The 22654-nt window shown below is 47.7% G+C and overlaps 1 protein-coding gene across 2 annotated transcripts in view; it reads left to right on the plus strand.

The window, feature by feature from the left end:
* The window catches only part of ZBBX (zinc finger B-box domain containing), a 440192-nt gene that overhangs the window by 304528 nt on the left and 113010 nt on the right, over positions 1-22654 (plus strand). For both annotated transcript variants that reach the window (XM_069213223.1, XM_069213224.1), the window contains exon 16: positions 22281-22443. In XM_069213223.1, the coding sequence (XP_069069324.1) occupies positions 22281-22443 (163 nt within the window). The remainder of the gene's footprint in view (positions 1-22280; positions 22444-22654) is intronic.

The following is a 22654-nucleotide window of genomic DNA, read 5'->3' on the forward strand; positions in this document are numbered from 1 at the left end:
ATATAAATACAATAAAGATAGACAAAGTTGCCCAGAGGTTCTCAGTTTCATGCTGGGACACCTTTTCAATGAAATACTATTGTATAGCTTCACAACACTTAGGCCCTCATTACGAGGCTGGTGGTCATCAGACCACCAGCCTCGCTGTTGCGGTCGTACCACAGCAGACCCGGCAGTAAAGACCGCCAAATTACAAGTTGTGGGGTTTGGCAGAAGACTGCTACAACGACACCTGGCCCGCCGGTGCAGTTGCACCGACATGGCCAGCGGTGAGCTCCTCCAGCCTGGCAGCAGGCCTCAGCCTCCCGGCCAGATTGCAAAGCTGCAGACCACCACGCTTTCCGTGGCAGCCACCCCACCACGAAAACCTTGGTGGTAACTCACTCAGTGACAGGAATCCTCATTCCTGTTGCCGGCACACACATGCTGACATGTCCCCACACCTCCATGCACCCCGTCACCCGTCCACACACTTACAGACATGCCCCACTCATCCACACACTTCCAAACACCCCCCAACCGTACACATCCATCCAAACACCCCCACCCGCTCACACACTGACATACACCCACTCACATATACGCGCCCCCTCCGCAAACATTCTCACCCCGCCCCTCCCCCTTGCACCGCATACATACACTCGCCTTCTTTCTCCGTTCACTCACACAAAAACATGCACATGCACTCACAAACACCCCCACCTCCTCATCCACAAACACCCCCACCCCAATCTACAATTGTTCACACACATACCCCATCCACAATTATTCACCCCCTCCATGCACGCATACAATAACACACTCCCCCCTGCATACACACACTTGCACACACCCCCATCCACACACTTGCACACATGCAGCCCCACTCACTTGCCCACAAACAAGCATTCATACACCCACATTCGCACACACATAAACGCACACCCCACACACATGCACCCAACACTCCACACACACACACATCCAATCTGGATGATCACCTTACCTTTCCGACGAGCTGCTCATCCGGGAGGGGATGGGTCCTGGCGGTTTTGCATTGCCCGCACCACCAGGCCAGTAAGACTCCGCCAAGCCGTATTACGGCGCGTAATATGGCGGGCGGAGACTTGCTGGTGTGGTGATGCTGGTGATGCATCCGCCTCTTCAACTCCATCGGCATTCTGCCCATAAATGGGCCGAAGTCCTACAACAACAACGACAGCACTGGATGTCTGTTGGCTACAGTGACTTCGGCGGTCTTTGAAAAAGACTGCCAAAGTCATAAAGAGGGCCTTAGTCTAATTATTAAAGCATGTTTTTTAACATTTTGTGAACACCTGTGCAAGTATAAAAGATAAATCTGTGAGTTGATTTAATCTTTTCCAGATACTTGGGCTCTCATCCAAAATTATTACTAGCAATATTTGGTAAACAGATCATGGTCTGTATCAGACTTTGCTTCTCCATTCTCTGATTACCAAGACTGTTAGACTTTTCATCCTTCGCGTGGTTTCCCCTAACTTTTTTGCCTCTGTTTCCCAGTTTGTTGATACGTGCAGGACTGTGTTTTTGCTGTTTTTGTTACTCTTGGCACTTTACCACTGCTATCCAGTGCTAAAGTGCAAGTGCTCCTGTATAAAATGTGTATGTAATTGGATTTCCATGATTGGCATATTTGATTTACTGGTAAGTCCCTAGTACAGTGTACTAGAGGTGCCCAGGGCCTGTAAATCAAATGCCACTAGTGAGCCTGCAGCACTGGTTGTGCCACCCACATTAGTATCCCTGTAAACATGGCTCAGACCTGCCACCACAGTGTCTGTGTGTGCAGTTTTAAACTGCCAATACGACTTGGCAAGTGTACCCACTATCCAGGCCTAAACCTTCCCTTTTCTTATGTGTAAGACACCCCGAAGGTAGGCCCTAGGTATACCCATGGGCAGGGTGCAGTGTATGTTTAAGGTAGGACATATATTAATGTGTTTTATATGTCCTAACAGTGAAATACTGCCAAATTCGTTTTTCACTGTTGCAACGCCTATCCCTCTCATAGGTTAACATGGGGGCTGCCTTTAAATATGATTAAAGCGTAGATTCCCTTTGGGAGCGGATAGACACATGGAGTTTGGGGTCTCTGCACTCACAATTTAAAAATACATCTTTTAGTAAAGTTGATTTTAAGATTGCGTGTGTGAAAATGGCACTTTTAGAAAGTGGGCATTTTCTTGCTTAAACCATTCTGTGACTCTGCCTGTTTGTGGATTCCCTGTCTGGGTCAGTTTGACAGTTGGGCTGTTTGCACCTCTCTCTAGACAGTGACACAAAGGGAGCTGGGGTGTAACCTGCATATCCTGATGAGCCATCTGTGCTAGGAGGGAGGAGTGGTCACTTACACCTGAAAGGGCTGTGCCTGCCCTCACACAATGCAGTCTCCAACACCCCCCCACCGGTGTGTGTCTGGCCCGGGCTAGGCAGGATTTCACAAACATGACACTTTCCTTTGAAGTAAGCCTACTTCAAAGGCCAAACTGGGTATAAGAAGGGCACCCAAAACCACAGAATTTAGATCACTTCGGGACATCAAGAGGAACCTCTGCCTGGAGAATAGCTGAAGAGCTGAGGAGAAGTGCTGCCCTGCCTGATACTGTGCTTTATGGAGCTATCCTGCAGTTGCTGCTTCTGCCTGTGCAAGAGGACAAAGACTGGATTTTGTGTGCCTTCCTGCTTGTGAAGAAATCTCCAAGGGCTTGTCCTGAGCTTGCCTCCTGTTGTTGAAGTCTCAGGCCCATCAAGGACTTCTGCTCCCAGCACCTGGACTCTCTGCTGAGACTCCTGCCCTGCCAAGTGGTGCCCTATCCCGTTCTCGGGGCCTTGAAAGGTGAAGCTTGCAGACCAAGACTGAAAATCCACGCACAGACCGCTGTGCGGGGAAAAATTAGATGCACCTTCCAAGACGCGGCTGAAAAACAATGCGCCGCCGGCTATGTGTCAGAAATCGATTCTCCACCGGCATCAGGGCTGGAAAATCAATGCACGGAGCTGGAAGAACGACGCGCAACACTCGCTAACCACGGCTGTTAATGTCGCAACCTACATTGCGCAGTTTTGCTGATACCGTGCAGCAGGATTTTCGACGCAAGCCTTGCTGGGTGCAGAAAAATGACACAGTGCCTGCACAGACCCGAGTGCTGCCCGGATCGATGCATCGCTCCCCTGCGTGGAGGGAAAATGGCGCACCCTGACCGGAGAAGGAGAAACAACGCACGGTCTCGCTTGCGGGTGAGACATTGACGCACTGCTTACCTTTTTCAACGCACACTCGCCTGTGCGTGTTATTTTGACGCTACCCAGGTACTATTCAATGCTAACAGGGTTTTACCTCTTTTCTCAAGGATTTAAGACTCTTTGCTTTTTTAATTAATAACTTGACTTGAGTATGTTGGATTCTTGTTGTTTTGGTCTTGTTTTGTTTAGATAAATATTTTCTATTTTTCTAAACCTGTGTTGTCATTTTGTAGTGCTTTCATTGAGTTACTGTGTGTGTTGGTACAAACATTTTACACCTAGCACTCTGAAATTAAGCCTGCCTACTCGTGCCAAGCTACCAAGGGGGTGAGCTGGGGTTAGCTGAGAGTGATTCTCCTTTACTCTGACTAGAGTGAGGGGCTTTGCTTCGACAGGGGGTAACCTGACTTCCAACCATAGACTCCATTTCTAACAAAGACATTATGATAAATCAGTCTTCTCAGCATAATCTTTTGGGAGTTTGTTTACACCTGGTTTGTGAATGATTCTCCAGTAGGCCAAACTATGATTCATTTGAAATGTTTCTGTTCTCCACCTTTGGACATTTTATTGATTTAAATGCTTGATTCATTCCCCATCATCAAGGTGCCAGTCCCCAGTAGCATTCTAAATAACAATTAGCAATTAATATTTACTTCTATGGAAAGAATGTGAAATTTGACAACAGGTTATTGAGTTAAAAGTTATTCTGGACAGATAGCTAGAACAGTGTAGTTAATTGTTGAGCATAGGTGGAATCGAACTAAAAATGGATCAGTAATGTTTATGAGGGCAATTGCCAAGACAGGTAAGCGGTGAGTGAGAAATGCTAGAGAGCATATCCGAGGTGATCTTCTCCCAGGGGGATGCAGTACAAGTAATGGATCATGGGAGCAGCATATTGCACATATTCTGGATTGGAATTGTAAGGTTATACCACTGAAGTGTAGGAATGGCAGATATCCAAGATGTTTGCACCACAAACCTCTGTCCAAAACATATAGGAAATTGACGTCTTGATGTAAAACTAGTTACCAGTAGGCAGTAAAGCATTGGAAATGTGGATGCGGTTGCTCAGATCTTAGGAATCATTAGACAGAAGGATGTTGGAATCTTTTGGCAATTCATTAGAATGGTGCTAGGTAGTTTTGCAAAACAGGTCAACTGCACTCATTAAATATTCACCGCTCAAAGCAAGGAGCAGCCCATAATGCCCTGCAAAGGCTTTTTAATGATCTTTTAGTGCCTGGTGGTGACCAGAGAAGGGGTAGGTACATCAACCAACATTTGTTTTGTGCAGCAGCAGCACCCCAGCAACATTAAAAAACAGTAAGTCTCCTGGATTATTGCATGCATAACCTCAGGAGAGCTTTCCTCATATTTTCTAAGCAATCCTAGCTGGAAATCTATGCTCTTCAGCCGGAGTGTAGGGCCCTCTTGTTGTTGTGGCTGTGACTGCATTTTGTGTTGTGAAAATGTTAAAAGAAAGACTCAAAAACACTGGAGATTTTGTTTTTAGCAGTACCCCTGCACACCGTTAGGTGACGTTGATTTGTTCTGCATCTGTCATCCATGCCAGAAATGCTGTTATTGGTCTAATATAGGTGCACTCTTTTTCAATGGTCTTTTTTCAACTTTTGTCGAGGCTTTTTTGAGTTTTTCTTCTCCTGGTGTGTTGAGGGATATGTTCACGTAAGTCTGAGTTCAAGCCTGGCAGATGCTACCATCTGGTGATGTCTGTGATCGATTTGCACTTCTTGTGCCTTTGGTGTTTGGAGCACGACTACGAACTGAAGTTGTGCTCCGAGTGCCAGGCCATGAATCCAAAGATTTTGAGGGAGCATTGCCTATAGCTGATGGCGGCCGGTGCTCGATTTCGCGTAAGTCTCATTCTCGTTTGAGAGGAAGGTCTCCTGATCGGTCACGAAGTCCCCCTTCTTCGTCGTTCCACTTCAAGTCCTTGGAACGATCGGGTAAATCGAGGCATAAGAAGTCAAAGAAAGCAAAAGGTCCTTCAACTTCCCCTTGCCTGTCGGCCGAGGAGATGAGTGAGCGGCAGCATAGTCTATTTAGGCCTCCCTCTGCAGAGCCTGTGTCTGGGATGACTCTGCGCCATCCTGAGTTTCTGGGAACCGGAGCGACCCCCCCATCTTAAGGAGTTTCATTAGGCCATGCGCCTAATATGTGGGAAGACTGTCTTTGCTGGCGCTCCTTCAGGCCCCATGGAGTTCGAAGCAGCACTTTCAGGTTCTGCACCAGCAGCTTTGGCCTTAGTTCTGATGGGCACTCATGGATCCATTCCAGGATCTGGATCGACACTGGTCGTTCTACTTTGATCTTCCCTGGCACCGGTCCCAACATTGATGCTCCCAGCGCTGCCTGTGCCCCCGGACAGTGTCACCCCCATCACCATTGCTGACTCCATCACGGAGCCAGGTGGGAATTGTACAACTTTACCCCCTATGTTGGATCCAGACCCTTATTCCTATGGGCTAGGATGCAGTGAGCGATTGGAGAGGTCACTTGACCCTTTGAAATAACAGCTCCAAGGCTCGTAGCAACCCGGGTGAAGCCAGCGGACTGAATACCTCTCAGATACTGATACAGATACTCAGATGCTCTTGCCCCCTATGGTGGCTACGGAGTATGGAGCCTCATATTCAATGGTGATGTGGAGAGCGGCTAAGGTCCTGGACCTTGGACTGCCTTCGGTGGCAGTCAGGACTAACCTCCTGACCGAGGTGCTTCAGTCTGGGGCTTCATGCTCTGAACCCCTGCTCCCCTTTAATGATGCCCTTATGGATGTCCTACTGGGCACCTGGCAGAGGCGGAGATCGGAGCCATCTGGTCTCTGATGGAATCTGGACTCCACATCAACCTGTTGGAACTCCGGGCGATCAGAATAGCATTCAACGCATTTCCTCCCTCTCTTAAAGGAAAGGTAGTGCAGGTGTTCACGGACAACATCATCACCACATGGGACTGCAACAAGCAGGGCGGAGTGGGGTCATGGACCCTTTGTCAAGAGGCTCTGAGCCTGTGGACGTGGCTGGAACAACAGGGCATTTCCCTGGTGGTTCAAGATATCTGGTGGGCCCTCAAAATGCCAGAGCGAACAAACTCAGCAGACAATGCATAGTCAATCACAAACGGTGTCTCCATTTAGAGGTGGCCAAGGTCTCTTTCAGCAAAGGGGAGAGCCTTGATTAGATCTGTTCGCCTCCACAGAGAATGCACCGTCAGCAGTATTGTGTGTTGGAGTTTCCAAGGCGGCTATTGCTAGAGATGCTTTTCGTCTCAAGTGGAACTCAGGCCTCATGTATGCCTCTCTACCCATACCACTTCTGCCTAGCATTCTAAAGAAGATCAAGAATGACCAGGCCCAGGTAATCCTTGAGGTTCGGACTGGGCACAAAGAGTATGATATCCTGAGCTACTGAGCATGGCCATCAATCCTCTGATCTGACTTCCTTCAGGGAGGATCTTCTGTGGCAGCAGCAGGGAAGGGTTCTCCACCCGAACCTGTCCAGTCTCCACCTTCTTTCATGGTGTTTGAGCAGCAGCAGTTGATAGCTTTTGACATTCTGCTGAAGTCTGTAATGTAATCTTGGCAGCCAGGCTTCCTTCCACCTAAACATTGTACGCCTGTCATTGGAAGAAATGTGTGCCATGGTAACAGACAAATCTTTTGACCCCCCTTTCTGCTTCTCTTTCTGAGGTTTTGTTGTTTATCCTTTCTCTGGCCCAGCAGGGCTTTGCTATGGGCATTCTCAAAGGTTATCTGTCTGCCATTTATGTTTTTTTGCGGCTGCCTGATCAACCTTCCTTTTTTACGTCTCCAATTGTAAATAGGTTCCTTAAAGATCTTACTCATATGTTTCGATTTCTCCATTCATTATGTCTCAATGGGATTTGAAGTAAGTTTTGACATTTCTGATGTGTGCTTCTTTCGAGCCTCTCCACAATTGTACTCTCAGGCTTCTCTCTTTGAAAACAGCCTTCCTTGTGGCCATTACATCTGCTCGCATGGTGAGTTAACTGCAGGTATTGCCGTCTAAGCTGTCCTACCTTTCCACCTATCCTGACAAAGTGGTGCTTTGCACTAGGGCCTCTCTCTGCCAAAACTGGTCACGCCCTTCCATGCAGGTCAATCCATCACCTTGCATCCTTCTAAGGAAGAAAAGAGACTCCACAGCCTGGACCCAAAAAGAGCGTTGGTGTTCTACCTTGATCATACCAAAGAGTTCCAAGTAGTTATCAATTCTTTGTTGGCTATATGGGTACGAAGAAATGTTGGGCAGTACAGAAGAGAACCATCTCCAGATGGGTTGCGTGCTGCATTGAAATGTGCTTTGCACTGGCTGAGAAGCAACCCCCTGAGGGTTTGCGTGCTCATTCTACCAGAGCTAAAGCTGCGACCACTGCGTTACCACGCTGAGTTCCAGTTCTTGACATCTGTCAGGTGGCAACATGGGTATCTCTGCACACGTTTACCAAACACTACTGCCTGGGCAGTCAGGTCTGTTCGGTCCTGCAGGACTTTCTAGTATAATCTTAGATCGCAGACCCACCTCTGGGGATGGTATTGCTTGGGTATCTATTCTAAGGTAAGGAATCTGCAACTAGGTGTTGATATCAGATAGACAAGTTACTTACCCCAGATTTTTATATAACTTCTAGATCAAAAGAAACCCCTGCTAAGGAGAACAGCTGAAGAGCTGGAGGAGGAGTACTGCCTCTTTGCCTGTGAGTGTCTTTTGCTGGGTTGACCTGCAGTTCCTGCTTCTGCCTGTGTGAGGACAAAGGCTGTAGTTTGATGTCTATCCTGCTTGTGAAGTTTTTCCAGTGGCTTGGGGTAGAGCTTGCCTCGTGTTGGAATTCTCAGGGATATCAAAGACTTCAGTTTCATCTGTATACAGCCCTGGGAACTGTGTGTTTTGTCCTGAAACAGAAGAAAATCCACAGAACAGCGTCAACCCAACTGCCTGCATCGTGACCTGACAACACCACACAAAGCCACGCCCCACCTCGCTCCGCAACCCTGGTCTTACTGCTGCCCCCACATGATGCCATAACCGAGCTGCTACTTGCACCGTGACCTGTAGGACCTGCACTTTGCATCACCTTTCTCACACCGCAGTCTTGGCATCCCCAACGACACCGCTCCACTCTGACAAAGACTCCCTGTCCCGTCCTGCACTCCAGCCCAGGTCCACGGACGGTAGCGCCATTGACTCCAACGTCATCAACAGTCGCCCCTGTCTGCACCATGATCCGTGGGCACCGCAAGGAGCCCACCCCGCGTTGGACCTCCACCTTGTCCTACCGACGACCGCGCTTCAGCAACAACGATGCTGCTGCCTGCACCGTGACCTCGAGACACCGCACGTCGTACCACCCTGCTTCACACTGCAGCCCTGGTCTCACTGACACTGCACGACGCCACCACAGAGCCACTGCCTGCCCCTCGACCAGTGGACACCGCACGTTGCATTGTCCCGCTTCACACCGCAGTCCCGATGCCATCAACACCAGCACTCCTGACTTCATCATCAACCCGGAATTCAGTCTGCAAGGCATGTGTCTTGAAGGGCCTGATGACCCCCACACCGACCACCGGAACCGACACCTGCAACACCAGCGATGCCGTACTCTGGATCTCATTGTGAGGATCACGATGCCCTACAATTCCAAGGTACAATTTGTGGGTCTTCCCGATACCTTAGCTGGCCCACAATGCAGCGGCTGGCCTGAACTGTTGGATTAGTTGTTCATGACACAGTGTTAGCCCCAAATGGAGTTATCGACTTCAAGGAACTGTATTTTTAAATAACTCTTGCAAAATTCATATCTTTATTACTGGATTTGGGATTTTTCTTGTTTTGGCCTTGTTTTGCAGAGATACGTATTTTCTTTTTTTCTAAAACTGGTGTGTTGCCCTTTTGTAGTATTTTCACTGCATTATTGTGTGTTATGTGCAAATGCTTTACACATAGCTTCTGCGATAAGCCTGACTGCTCGTGCCATGCTACCAAGGGGGTGAGAAGGGGTTATTTGAGCTGGGTACCTCCCTTATCCTGACTAGAGTGAGGGTCCCTACTTGGACAGGATACAAATCGACTTCCAACTAGAGACCCCGATTTCTAACATGCCTATTTTCCAAAAGTGGCATTTTCAAAATGACAATTTAAAGACCAACTTTACCAAAAGATGTATTTTTAAATTGTGAGTTCAAAGACACCAAACACCAGATCTCTATCTGCTCCCAATGGGAAACTGCACTTCAAAGATATTTAAAGGCAGTCCCTATCTAACCTATGAGAGCGATAGGCCTTGTAGTGAAAAACTAATTTGATAGTATTTCATTGTCAGGAAATGTAAAACATATCAGTACATGTCATACCTTTAACATGAACTGCACCTTGCCAATGGCGCTACGTAGTGACCACCTTAGGGGTGCCTTACATGTACCAAAAGGGAAGATTTTGGCTTGGCAAATGGGTACACTCGCCAGGTGGAATTGGCAGTTTAATACTGCACACACAGTCACTGCAGTGGCAGGTCTGAGCCATGTTTACAAGACTACTTATGTGGGTGGCACAATAAGTGCTGCAGTCGGACTAAAATCATTTAATTTACATGCCCTGGGCACTAGCTAGTAAATCAAATATGCCAGTCATGGAAAAGCCAATTATTACACATACAGTTTGCACAGAGAGCACTTGCACTTTAGCACTGGTCAGCAGTGGTAAATTGCCCAGAGTACCAAAATGAGCAAAAACAGAGTCCAGCACACACTCAAAAACACAGAAAGCAGAGGCAAAAAGACAGGGGAAACCATGCTAAGGACGCCAGGTCTAACACCCACTAATGTTTAGCATCAGACTTCCTGTTTTTGCTGTCTTTGTTTTTGCTGGCCTTAGGATTCTGCATAATTTGATGCTGCTAACTAGTGCTAAAGTGCTTGTGTTCTTCCGCTAAACATTGTAACATTGGCTTACACCCAATTGGTAAATGTAATTTACTTTTAAATCCCTAGTAAAGTGCACTACGTGTGCCCAGGCCCTTTTAATTAAATGCTACTAGTGGATCTGCAGTACTATTAGTCACTCCCACATATGTAGCTCTTTAATCATATCTCAGGTCCGTCATTGCAGACCCTGTGTGTCCAGTTCGGACGTGCCATGTGGACCTAGCAAAATAAACCTTTTGTCAGTCCTAAACCTTCCTTTATAGTACATATATCAACTCTAGTGTGGGCCCTGGACTGCTCAGACGGAAGGGTGCAATGTATTTAAAAGATAGGACATGCATTTTTAAGTTTTACATGTCCTGGTAATGAAAAACTCTTAAATTTGCGTTTCACTACTACAAGGCCTTTCTCTCCTTCCCATAGGATAACATTGGTTTTGTGCATTAATGCATTTTATAAGTGTAACTTCTAAATGGGAAGAGATAAACCCTTCAAGTTTGGTGTTTCTGGAATTCTAATTTAAAAGTAAACCTTATATTGAAGGTGAGTTTTAGATTATAGTTAAGATATGCCACTTATCGGAAATTGGCATTTCCCTGCTTTAGCCATTTGGTACCTCCAGCCTGTCTCTGGTCACATGACTGGGTGTAGTTGGCAGTTCGGCTTTGTGTTTTCCTCCTAGACATCCACACACAATGGGAGCTTAGGTGTGACTTAATCGGCCAACACTGGCAGGATAAAAGGGAGGAGCATGGTCCGGCCCCACTTAGACCTGAATAGGCTGTGTCCTGTCTCCACACACAGGCCTGCATAGCACATGTAGTTAGTCTGGAGCCAGAGCTGGGAAGGCAGGGCATCTGTACACTTCAAAGCCATGCCTCTAGAAGTGTCTCCCTACTCCAGAGGCACAACTGTGTATAAAAGGATAACCAGACATCACTCCTTCAGTACACTTACGGACCTGTAAATACTCTCGCGGGAAGAAGGACAGCTGTGTTGCTACAGGACTGCCACGCTGCTAGGCTGCTGCTATGAAGGAACTGCCGGCCTGCGGTGCTGCCACTGCTCTCTTGCCTGCGTGAGGAGGACTGGACTTTCATACACTGACCCCATAAACCAGTGAGTCCAAGAGCTAGTTGGCTGGCCTCCTGATCTAATGCCTTAGGGTTATTACAGGCTTTCAACAACCTTGTACCTGGACTGCGCTATCTGTGAGCCTACCCTGCCAAGTGATGCCGCCCCAGTCCTGGACCTTTGTAAGTGAGCCTAGGGTGCTTAGTAGCGGAAATAATGCATCACCTCTGCTGAGTGGCACATCCCTGAGCAGAACTGTTGCTTCTCCTCTATGGATCGGCAACTCCCCCAGCAGAACCGATTCATTTGTGCTAATACGTGGATTGGGCCCATCGCAAACACCTGCAACACCTCTGCAGTCCTCGGAACCAACACATTAGCCCGAAGATGTAGCACACCCGCGCCCAGGTCCCTGCATCCCTTGTCGGCTGCAGCCTCGACGATGATGATGGAACCTGCCTTGCAGACTCACAGCTCATAACAGTCAACGCATTGAAAGTTGCACCCCTCATCCCCAACACCGGACTTCACATTGCAAGCCCCATCGATGTGATCCTCTACGATGACGCATTAGGACCTCCTACCGCAACCTCGCCGCATCTCAGAAACACCGCATAACTTCAGCTGTGCGGTGCATCTTTGAGGCGGCTCCATGCAACACTCCACAACAAGGATTTAAGGTACTTTGTTCAGCTGGCCTAAATGGGTCCCTGTAGCTATCCTTTGCCCCGTCACGGTCTGTCTGAACTTGTAGTATTGTCCCAATCCAATGCGACCAGATGCCCCTGGTTAGTGCATTATGCTTTTAGGTGCTATTTTACACTTTATTGTTGAAAAATTCATACTTTGGTTCTACTGATTGGATTTTTGTTGTTTTTTTCTTGATATATTTATTAAATTAAGCTCTCTTTTTTAACCTGATGTGGGATCCTTTTTGTGTGTTGTTTTTTACTATTTTAGTGTGTGAATTGTTGCACAAATACTTTAGACATTTCCTTCAAGTTAAGCCTGACTGCTCTGTGGCAAGCTACCATGGGGTAAGTGCAGATTAATTTGGGTTTTGCTTGTTCCTTACCCTGATTAGAATTGTAATAGCTGCTTGACTGTGGCTCACACCTTAGTCAACGAACCACCCAATTGCTCACACCAACATAATTAATATGGTCAAAATAATAAGGAACACAAATCATCATTATCAATAGAATAGAAGTGGAAGAAAAACTTCAAAGTATCTGATTAGACTCACAATACATGCAAAATGAACAATTTAGCCCTCTATGAATGCCTGTATGTGTCAAAGAAGCTGATCAGCCTTGTTGTATTTATTTCAATCGATTACATTTCTCTATGAAGCATCACCTTAATAGTCCTAGATATATGCCTGTTTGTGCATGTGTCTGCAATGCAACCTCTTTTCATTGTGTTAATTAAGAATGCACTATTAAAATCAGACTATAACTTGCAAAGTTCAGACTTTTTTCCTTTTATACATAAATACCTTTAGTGCCGTTTGACGAATCTTTACAAATATGTCCCTGTTGGACCTGGCTTTTTGACAGGGACATCCCCAAACTTTTTGCCTCCTTCCTCCTATTTTTTCTGACCTGTTGTTGTTGGCTTTTGACCTCTGAGCACTTTACCACTGCTAACCAGTGCTAAAGTGCATATGCTCTCTGTGTAAATTGTACTATTGATTGGTTTATCCATGATTGACTATTTAGTTTACCTGTAAGTCCCTATTAGAGTGCACTACATGTGCCTAGGGCATGTAGATTAAATGCTACTAGTGGGCCTGCAGCACTGGTTGTGCCACCCACCTCAGTAGCCCCTTAACCTTGTCTCAGGCCTGCCATTGCAAGGCCTGTGTGTGCAGTTTCACTGCCACTTCGACTTGGCATTTGAAAGTACTTGCCAAGCCTAGAACTCCCCTTTTTCTACATATAAGTCATCCCTAATGTGTGCCCTAGGTAACCCCTAGAGCAGGGTGCTGTGTAGGTAAAAGGCAGGACATGTACCTGTGTAGTTATATGTCCTGGTAGTGTAAAACTCCTAAATTCGTTTTTACACTACTGTGAGGCCTGCTCCCTTCATAGGCTAACATTGGGGCTGCCCTCATACACTGTTGAAGTGGCAGCTGCTGATCTGAAAGGAGCAGGAAGGTCATATTTAGTATGGCCAGAATGGTAATACAAAATCCTGCTGACTGGTGAAGTCGGATTTAATATTACTATTCTAGAAATGCCACTTTTAGAAAGTGAACATTTCTTTGCACTAAAATCTTGTTGTGCCCTTCAATCCACGTCTGGCTAGGTTTAGTTGACAGCTCCTTGTGCATTCACTCAGACACACCCCAAACACAGGGTACTCAGCCTCACTTGCATACATCTGCATTTTGAATGGGTCTTCCTGGGCTGGGAGGGTGGAGGGCCTGCCCTCACACAAAGGACTGCCACACCCCCTACTGGGACTCTGGCAGACAGGATTGAGCTGAAAGGGAACTTGGTGCATTTCTTAGAGACTCTTTGAAGTCACCCCCACTTCAAAGGCACAACTTAGTATAAAACAGGGCCTCTGCCCTACCTCATCAGACACTTGCTGGAGAAGAAACCTGAACCAGAAACTACATCCTGCCAAGAAGAACTGCCTGGCTGCTCAAAGGACTCACCTGTCTGCTTTCTACAAAGGACTGCTGTCTTGCTGTTGCCCTGCTGCCTTGCTGAACTCTTGTCTGGCTGTGAAAGTGCTCTCCAAGGGCTTGGTTAGAGCTTGCCTCCTGTTCCTTGAAGTCTCAGGACCAAAAAGACTTCTTCCTTTCACGTGGACGCTCCGTGCGCCGAAAATTTCGACGCACAGCTTGTTTCGCGGCGAGAAAAACGCCGCACACCGACGCTGATCGACGCGACGCCCTCGGGACGATCGAGACTTCAACGCACAACCTCGCAAGGACAAAGCCGCCCGACTTTCCAGGAGAAATCGACGCGACGCCTACCGTGAGTGCGAAACTTTGACGCACGGCCTCGCAAGGACAACGCCGCCCGACTTCCAAGGAGAAATCGACGCAACGCCTGCCGTGAGACCAAAATTTCGACGCAAGGACAACGCCGCCCGACTTCCAAGGAGAAATCGACGCGACGCCTACCGTGAGATCGAAACTTCGACGCGCAGCCCCGCAGAACGACGCGCAGCTGGAAAATAAGCAGGAGAATCCACGCACAGACCCGGGACATCTGGTAATCCCCGCGATCCACAAAAAGAGACTGTCTGCGCGCCGGAAAACGACGCCCGACTTCCCCGCGTGGAAAAGAACGACGCAAGTCTGTGTGTGCTGAGAAGAAATCGACGCACACACCCCTTTTTCCACGCATCTCTTCTCCTGTGGCCCTCTAAGGAGATTTCACACCAGAAACCAGGTACTCTGTGCTTGAAAGACACGTTATTGCTTTTTAAAGACTCAAAGACACTTAATATCACTTTTCAGTGATATCTTTACAAATTCGTATTGCAACTTTGATCGTTTTGACCTACAATTACCCAGATAAATATTATATATTTTTCTAAATACTGTGTGGTGTATTTTTGTGGTGTTATGCTATGGTGTTGTATGATTTATTGCACAAATACTTTACACATTGCCTTCTAAGTTAAGCCTGACTGCTCGTGCCAAGCTACCGGAGGGTGAGCACAGGCTGATTTTGGATTGTGTGTGACTTACCCTGACTAGAGTGAGGGTTCTTGCTTGGACAGAGGGCAACCTAACTGCCAACCAAAAACCCCATTTCTAACATTGGTGATCAGCGGTGAGGATAGGACTTGTGTTTGTGCAGTGACATACAGTAGCTAAGTATTTCACTACCTACCCACAGTTGAAGGTCAACGTGATTTTTTCATCTCTTTTGACTTTTGGTCTCTGATGTCCTCCTGGATATACTATTGATATTTTGGACTTTGGATTTTGGTTTTTGCTGGTAAGATCCTATCAGAATGGGATCGCTTACCTACTTATTCTTTTTGCCTACTGACCACCTCACTAAGGCTGACCTAAGGAAGCTTTGCAGAGAATGTGGCCTTCCTGTAGCAAAGAGATCTACTAAAGCAGAGATGCTACATGCCTACATAGTCTGGGAGGAAGACAGATGGGCAGAGAGAGAGGCAGCAAGAAACCAAATGACTAAGTACCCCTCAGAGGAGGAGGAGGACTACTCACATGAGGAGGAAGACGACTCAGATGAGGAAAGAGACCCAGTGAGAAAAGAATGGCTCATGGCTCAAGCACGGTGGATGGAAGAGCTAGATGAGTTTCTTGAAAGGGCTGAGGCAGCAAGTCTCTTAGCCCTGGAAGAAGAAAAGATTGCAGCTCAAGAGCTGAGCTGTAAAGAGCTGAAACTGGAGGCCGGAAGGGCTGAGTCCAGTTCAGATGGTGGCAGCAAAAATCTTGCATCTAGTAATGCTGAAGAAGGGCACAAGCCCAGAGATGTGGTGCCCAACTTGAAGAAGGGAGTTGACACACCCCGGGTGGTTCAAGGGTATGAGGTAGTTCCCGTTATGCACAGGGTCCCTGAGGAGGGTTGGGGAACTGGCAAAGGGAGTCATATTCCTACTGGGGGGAGGGACACTTTACTGACTCTAGCAGAGAGTGACAGAGAAAAGGGTTCCCCTCTGGTGGACGTCCTGGATATAGAGTGTAGAGACATCCCAGAAGAGTTTGGGTTGAGTGTCAGGGACAGACAGAAACTGTCTCACCAGTCTCAAGAGGGTGATGTAGAGTGCTTTTCCAAGGCTGAGTTACTAGGTGGTTGGGTGAAGGGTACTGTGGTTAATACATGTGAAGGGCAGAGTGATGTAATTGCTGGAGAGCATATGTCTGGTCCTTATTTTCCAGAGCTACGCCAACACCAGGTGGAGTGTGAGTTCTCTGACCCCAGGGAACTTACAATGGAGGCAGACTTCTGGGTGAGTACCAGAGAGTCTGAAGAGGCATTTGGGGGTGCTCCTGAAGGGAGTGGTCTAGGTGGTTCCCAACCGAGTAAGGTGGGAAAGGATTGTAGTGTCCCAGGTAGGTCCCAGATCCTGGAGGGTTCCATGAGGGAACACCAGGAGGGAAGCCTAGTCTGTACCGTAGGGCCACCTTTTGAGGGAAGTCCCGCAGTGTCAGAAGAACTTGGGGGGGTGACTGTAACCAGCATCCCAACAGTTCTGGTGTCTGGCAGTACCCCTCCTAGTGAGGGGGTGCAGAAGTCCAGACCTAGGGTTGAGAGGGGGTGGCCGACCCCAGTGGAGGATCTTGAAAGTCAGGGGTCAGCTCTGAGAGCAGAGCCCCCCAGGAATGACCCAGGTGAAACCGTTTCTGGTTTGGGGGAAACCCAGACTCTGCCGGATGGGCAGAGGTCGGGAGACCTGCGCCAACCAGACTCTTGTGTGGCCCTTGGGGACGGCGTGTCCCTTGTGGGGGGTGAGAGTGCCCCCCAGGAAGTCCTGGCATGCCAGGCAAAGATTCATCCTCAGGGTGGTGACTCTGGGTTGGATAACCGGGTTCAGAGGTTAAACTCTGACCTGGTGGGGGGTAGGTGTGCCCCCCAGAAAGTCCTGGCGTGCCAGGCAGTTGTCCAACCTCAGGGTGTCGACTCTGGGTTGGATGGCCAGGTTCAGAGGTCAAACTCTGACCTGGTGGGGGGTAGGTGTGCCCCCCAGAAAGTCCTGGTATACCAGGCAATTGTTCAACCTCAGGGTGGTGACTCTGGGTTGGATATCCAGGTTCAGAGGTTAACCTCTGACCTGGTGGGGGGTAGGTGTGCCCCCCAGAAAGTCCTGGCGTGCCAGGCAATTGCCCAACCTCAGGGTGGTGACCCTGGGTTGGGGAACCAGGCTCAGAGGTTAAACTCTGACCTGGTGGGAGGTAGGTGTGCCTCCCAGAAAGTCCTGGTGCGCCAGGCAATTGTTCAACTTCAGGGTGGTGACTCTGAGTTGAATGGTCAGGTGCAGAGGTTAAACTCTGACCTGGTGGAGGGTCAGTGTGCCCTCCAGGAAGTCCTGGCGTGCCAGGCAATTGTTCAACTTCAGGGTGGTGACTCTGAGTTGAATGGGCAGGTGCAGAGGTTAAACTCTGACCTGGTGGGGGGTAGGTGTGCCTCCCAGGAAGTCCTGGTTTGCCAGGCGGTGATCCAGTCTGAGGGTACAGACCCTGGGCTGGAAGACCAGGTTCAGGGTGTCCCCCCGGACCTGGAGGGAGGGGCTACTGATAACAGTGCCCCTACCATGTTGTCTTCTGAGGAGGCCACTCCTAGTTGGAGGGTGCTGGACCCCAGAAGGGAGGGCAGGGGGAGGGAAGCCTCACCCCGGGCCCTAGTCCAACCTGAAGGTACAGGCCCCAGGTTGGAGGGCCAGTGGCAGGTTAACAGCCCTGCACTGGTGGAGGAATGGTACAGGGTGACTTCTGTAAGCACCCTGACCATGTTGGACTCTGGGGGTACCGCTCCAGGAGGGAGGGTACAAAGCCCCAGAGGGGAGGACCCGGTTCAGGCTGTCATCCCTGACCTGGTGGAAGGGAGAGTGGTTAAAGGGTGCCCAGCACCTGGGGCTACCGCCCCCCACTCTCCACAGCCACAGTGGTGGGAGAGCTTTGAGAGGCCTGGGGCCTGGCTCTCATCCCTGACAACTGTCAGTAACCACAGTGGCTTGCTGTCCGGGTGGACAGAGTTATCCCTGGGGAGGGGACAAGTGTCACACCCCGGGGATAGAATGGGCAACACCACTGGGTTGGTCCTGGTGGTACTATCCTGCTCCTGGGATACATCTGTGAGCAATGTAAGGTTAGGTGCTGCACAGATGAGATCCGCAGGAAAGGAGAAAGGTTCCCCATGGATGGGCTTAGTGGGCCCTGAGAGTATGGACAGAGGGATCCAATTGGAGTCAGGAAGGCGAAGAACTGGAGCATGCCCCTGCTGTTGTGGGCCTGGGTCCTTGTTCTGTCGCCTCAAACAGGGAAGTACATCAGGATAGTGATTGTTCTCCCCTGGCTTTAGGCTGGTAGGGGGTCATGTTGGACCTGGCTTTTTGACAGGGACATCCCCAAACTTTTTGCCTCCTTCCTCCTATTTTTTCTAACCTGTTGTTGTTGGCTTTTGACCTCTGAGCACTTTACCACTGCTAACCAGTGCTAAAGTGCATATGCTCTCTGTGTAAATTGTACTATTGATTGGTTTATCCATGATTGACTATTTAGTTTACCTGTAAGTCCCTATTAGAGTGCACTACATGTGCCTAGGGCATGTAGATTAAATGCTACTAGTGGGCCTGCAGCACTGGTTGTGCCACCCACCTCAGTAGCCCCTTAACCTTGTCTCAGGCCTGCCATTGCAAGGCCTGTGTGTGCAGTTTCACTGCCACTTCGACTTGGCATTTGAAAGTACTTGCCAAGCCTAGAACTCCCCTTTTTCTACATATAAGTCATCCCTAATGTGTGCCCTAGGTAACCCCTAGAGCAGGGTGCTGTGTAGGTAAAAGGCAGGACATGTACCTGTGTAGTTATATGTCCTGGTAGTGTAAAACTCCTAAATTCGTTTTTACACTACTGTGAGGCCTGCTCCCTTCATAGGCTAACATTGGGGCTGCCCTCATACACTGTTGAAGTGGCAGCTGCTGATCTGAAAGGAGCAGGAAGGTCATATTTAGTATGGCCAGAATGGTAATACAAAATCCTGCTGACTGGTGAAGTCGGATTTAATATTACTATTCTAGAAATGCCACTTTTAGAAAGTGAACATTTCTTTGCACTAAAATCTTGTTGTGCCCTTCAATCCACGTCTGGCTAGGTTTAGTTGACAGCTCCTTGTGCATTCACTCAGACACACCCCAAACACAGGGTACTCAGCCTCACTTGCATACATCTGCATTTTGAATGGGTCTTCCTGGGCTGGGAGGGTGGAGGGCCTGCCCTCACACAAAGGACTGCCACACCCCCTACTGGGACTCTGGCAGACAGGATTGAGCTGAAAGGGAACTTGGTGCATTTCTTAGAGACTCTTTGAAGTCACCCCCACTTCAAAGGCACAACTTAGTATAAAACAGGGCCTCTGCCCTACCTCATCAGACACTTGCTGGAGAAGAAACCTGAACCAGAAACTACATCCTGCCAAGAAGAACTGCCTGGCTGCTCAAAGGACTCACCTGTCTGCTTTCTACAAAGGACTGCTGTCTTGCTGTTGCCCTGCTGCCTTGCTGAACTCTTGTCTGGCTGTGAAAGTGCTCTCCAAGGGCTTGGATAGAGCTTGCCTCCTGTTCCTTGAAGTCTCAGGACCAAAAAGACTTCTTCCTTTCACGTGGACGCTCCGTGCGCCGAAAATTTCGACGCACAGCTTGTTTCGCGGCGAGAAAAACGCCGCACACCGACGCTGATCGACGCGACGCCCTCGGGACGATCGAGACTTCGACGCACAACCTCGCAAGGACAAAGCCGCCCGACTTTCCAGGAGAAATCGACGCGACGCCTACCGTGAGTGCGAAACTTTGACGCACGGCCTCGCAAGGACAACGCCGCCCGACTTCCAAGGAGAAATCGACGCGACGCCTGCCGTGAGACCAAAATTTCGACGCACGGCCTCGCAAGGACAACGCCGCCCGACTTCCAAGGAGAAATCGACGCGACGCCTACCGTGAGATCGAAACTTCGACGCGCAGCCCCGCAGAACGACGCGCAGCTGGAAAATAAGCAGGAGAATCCACGCACAGACCCGGGACATCTGGTAATCCCCGCGATCCACAAAAAGAGACTGTCTGCGCGCCGGAAAACGACGCCCGACTTCCCCGCGTGGAAAAGAACGACGCAAGTCTGTGTGTGCTGAGAAGAAATCGACGCACACACCCCTTTTTCCACGCATCTCTTCTCCTGTGGCCCTCTGAGGAGATTTCCCACCAGAAACCAGGTACTCTGTGCTTGAAAGACACGTTATTGCTTTTTAAAGACTCAAAGACACTTAATATCACTTTTCAGTGATATCTTTACAAATTCGTATTGCAACTTTGATCGTTTTGACCTACAATTACCCAGATAAATATTATATATTTTTCTAAATACTGTGTGGTGTATTTTTGTGGTGTTATGCTATGGTGTTGTATGATTTATTGCACAAATACTTTACACATTGCCTTCTAAGTTAAGCCTGACTGCTCGTGCCAAGCTACCGGAGGGTGAGCACAGGCTGATTTTGGATTGTGTGTGACTTACCCTGACTAGAGTGAGGGTTCTTGCTTGGACAGAGGGCAACCTAACTGCCAACCAAAAACCCCATTTCTAACAGTCCCCCTAAAAAATGTATCCCTTTTTCTCTTTCCTGGAAAGTTTTTGGGAATATGTCAAGTGGGCAAAGAAGAAGGGGATGGGAGAGTGTCCTAAAACACAATATCTACATGCAGTTTCCATAGCGAATTTTAAACCGTGCTATAGTCAAAACTGCTAAAGAGAATTAAATCAAATGTGGTAAAAAGCTAGAACTTTGCGCCGGAGGTGTGTTTTTTTGCAGTTTGGTGTAAATCTGTTTTGATTGACTAAGAGAGATTTTTCTGAGATAACGCTAAGATTGGCAGGCCTCAACATGAAAATGTTGCTGCAGGCATTACAGGACTTGATTGATATCCTGTTTTGAAAATGTTACCCTGACACACTAGCTCTTGTGAACCAAAGTGGAATAGAGTTGAGCCAATATACCCCTATAGAGACTAGGCTACAAAGTCATACAGAATACAAATAGCTTTAGCAGTATAAAATCGACCAATACTAACATCTCTATTGTTACTGGTAAGGATTATTATGATACTACTGAAATACTTTCAACACAATTTTAAGACACCATACATATTGATGTAAAAAAAAAAAAAAAAACGTTTTCATTCACCTAAATCAAACAAAAAATACTAGTGCAAATAAAAACAATTTTACATAAAAACAGGATGTCCCATTTAATCGATCACAACTATTGCTGTCGTTTAATTTTAGTGCAATTGTACCTTTAAGGGGCCAACCTGTTCGGCTAACTTCATTGGTAAATCTACACCAATTCGCAACAAAGAAAGAGGAAGCAGAAACGCTCCATTTCATTGCTAACCCTAAATATTACTGATTCTCTGTTTCAGAGCCTTGCAGGTGACAATGCCTCTGGCTGCAGAGGTGGTAGCAATTAACAGTGCTGTTGTCCAGGTATCTCCAGCGACATTAATCCCACAGGGAGTGCCTCCTTCGGCGTTGGCCTCATTTCACCACATTTCCATTTGCACCCTTGTCAGCAACTTGCAATTTCAAATCACAACCTAGTTGTGAAATAAGCTTTCAAGCCACTTTCGAATGTCTGCTTTGTATATAACCCGCCGTCGACGATAGCAAAAATATAAAAAAACAAGAGAATTGTTTTAGAGTTGTTAACAGCATAATGTCCGTACAATCTTTTAGTCAATCTCATAATTTGGTAATTGTCAGTTCTGCTCCTATTTTCGTTCCACGTGTGATACATACTGTTTGAGTTTCATTAGGCTCAGTCTGATTTATACACTGTGTCAAAGTAATTTATTACTCTGACTGCTGTAAAAATGGCAAGACTCTGAGATTATGTGAGAGGTTCTTATAGTGCAGTGTCTTGGGTTCATTTTGTACAAAATTCCAGCATTATCTTTTTGCACAAAATCTTCAGGGTGACAGTTAGATGGCGCCATGATAAATGTGTTGCAATTTGCAAAACTCCCTCAAGTTTCTTAGCGGGATTGCTTAGAGGTGATTCAATTTGTGTGCTCAATATGAGAATACTGGATTCTTTTTGTAGAAAAAGAACAACTGTATTACGAGGTGAACGTTTATAAACGGAGGCGTGCTTTTTCAACATGCGGCAGACTATTTACTGAGCCAGTAGGTGTTATAATTTGAACACGTTTCTCTACGCTTTGGCAGGTTTCGAGGAATTATATTTTCATCTTTATTTCATGTTAGGAGGCAGAGGGCACTATGCTCATTGGCGGAAACCCTATTTCCTCGTACAGAGGTTTGGAAGGATTCTTCGTTTTGGGAGTAGACACTGAAGAAATACAAGAAAAACCCTACACTCCAAGAAAGTCTGAAGATAAGGCTGCTGAGGAGGGCATACTATGTGCAGGTACATTTGACAATATTCTGTATCTGGTAGAAAAACCTGGGGCCTCGAAGCTGTGCTATTGTATTTTAAATATAGTTGCATAATGTGCTTACATCTTTGTTTCATTTGACAATATTATGTAAATATAAAACCGAGAATGAGATACCCATCAGTATTATTTTGCCCCACTGAGCCTTGAAATTCATTTATTGGCGAGCCACCAGATTGAACC

This window comes from Pleurodeles waltl, chromosome 11 (genome assembly GCF_031143425.1).
Source record: "Pleurodeles waltl isolate 20211129_DDA chromosome 11, aPleWal1.hap1.20221129, whole genome shotgun sequence".
NCBI classification, from domain to species: Eukaryota; Metazoa; Chordata; class Amphibia; order Caudata; family Salamandridae; genus Pleurodeles; species Pleurodeles waltl.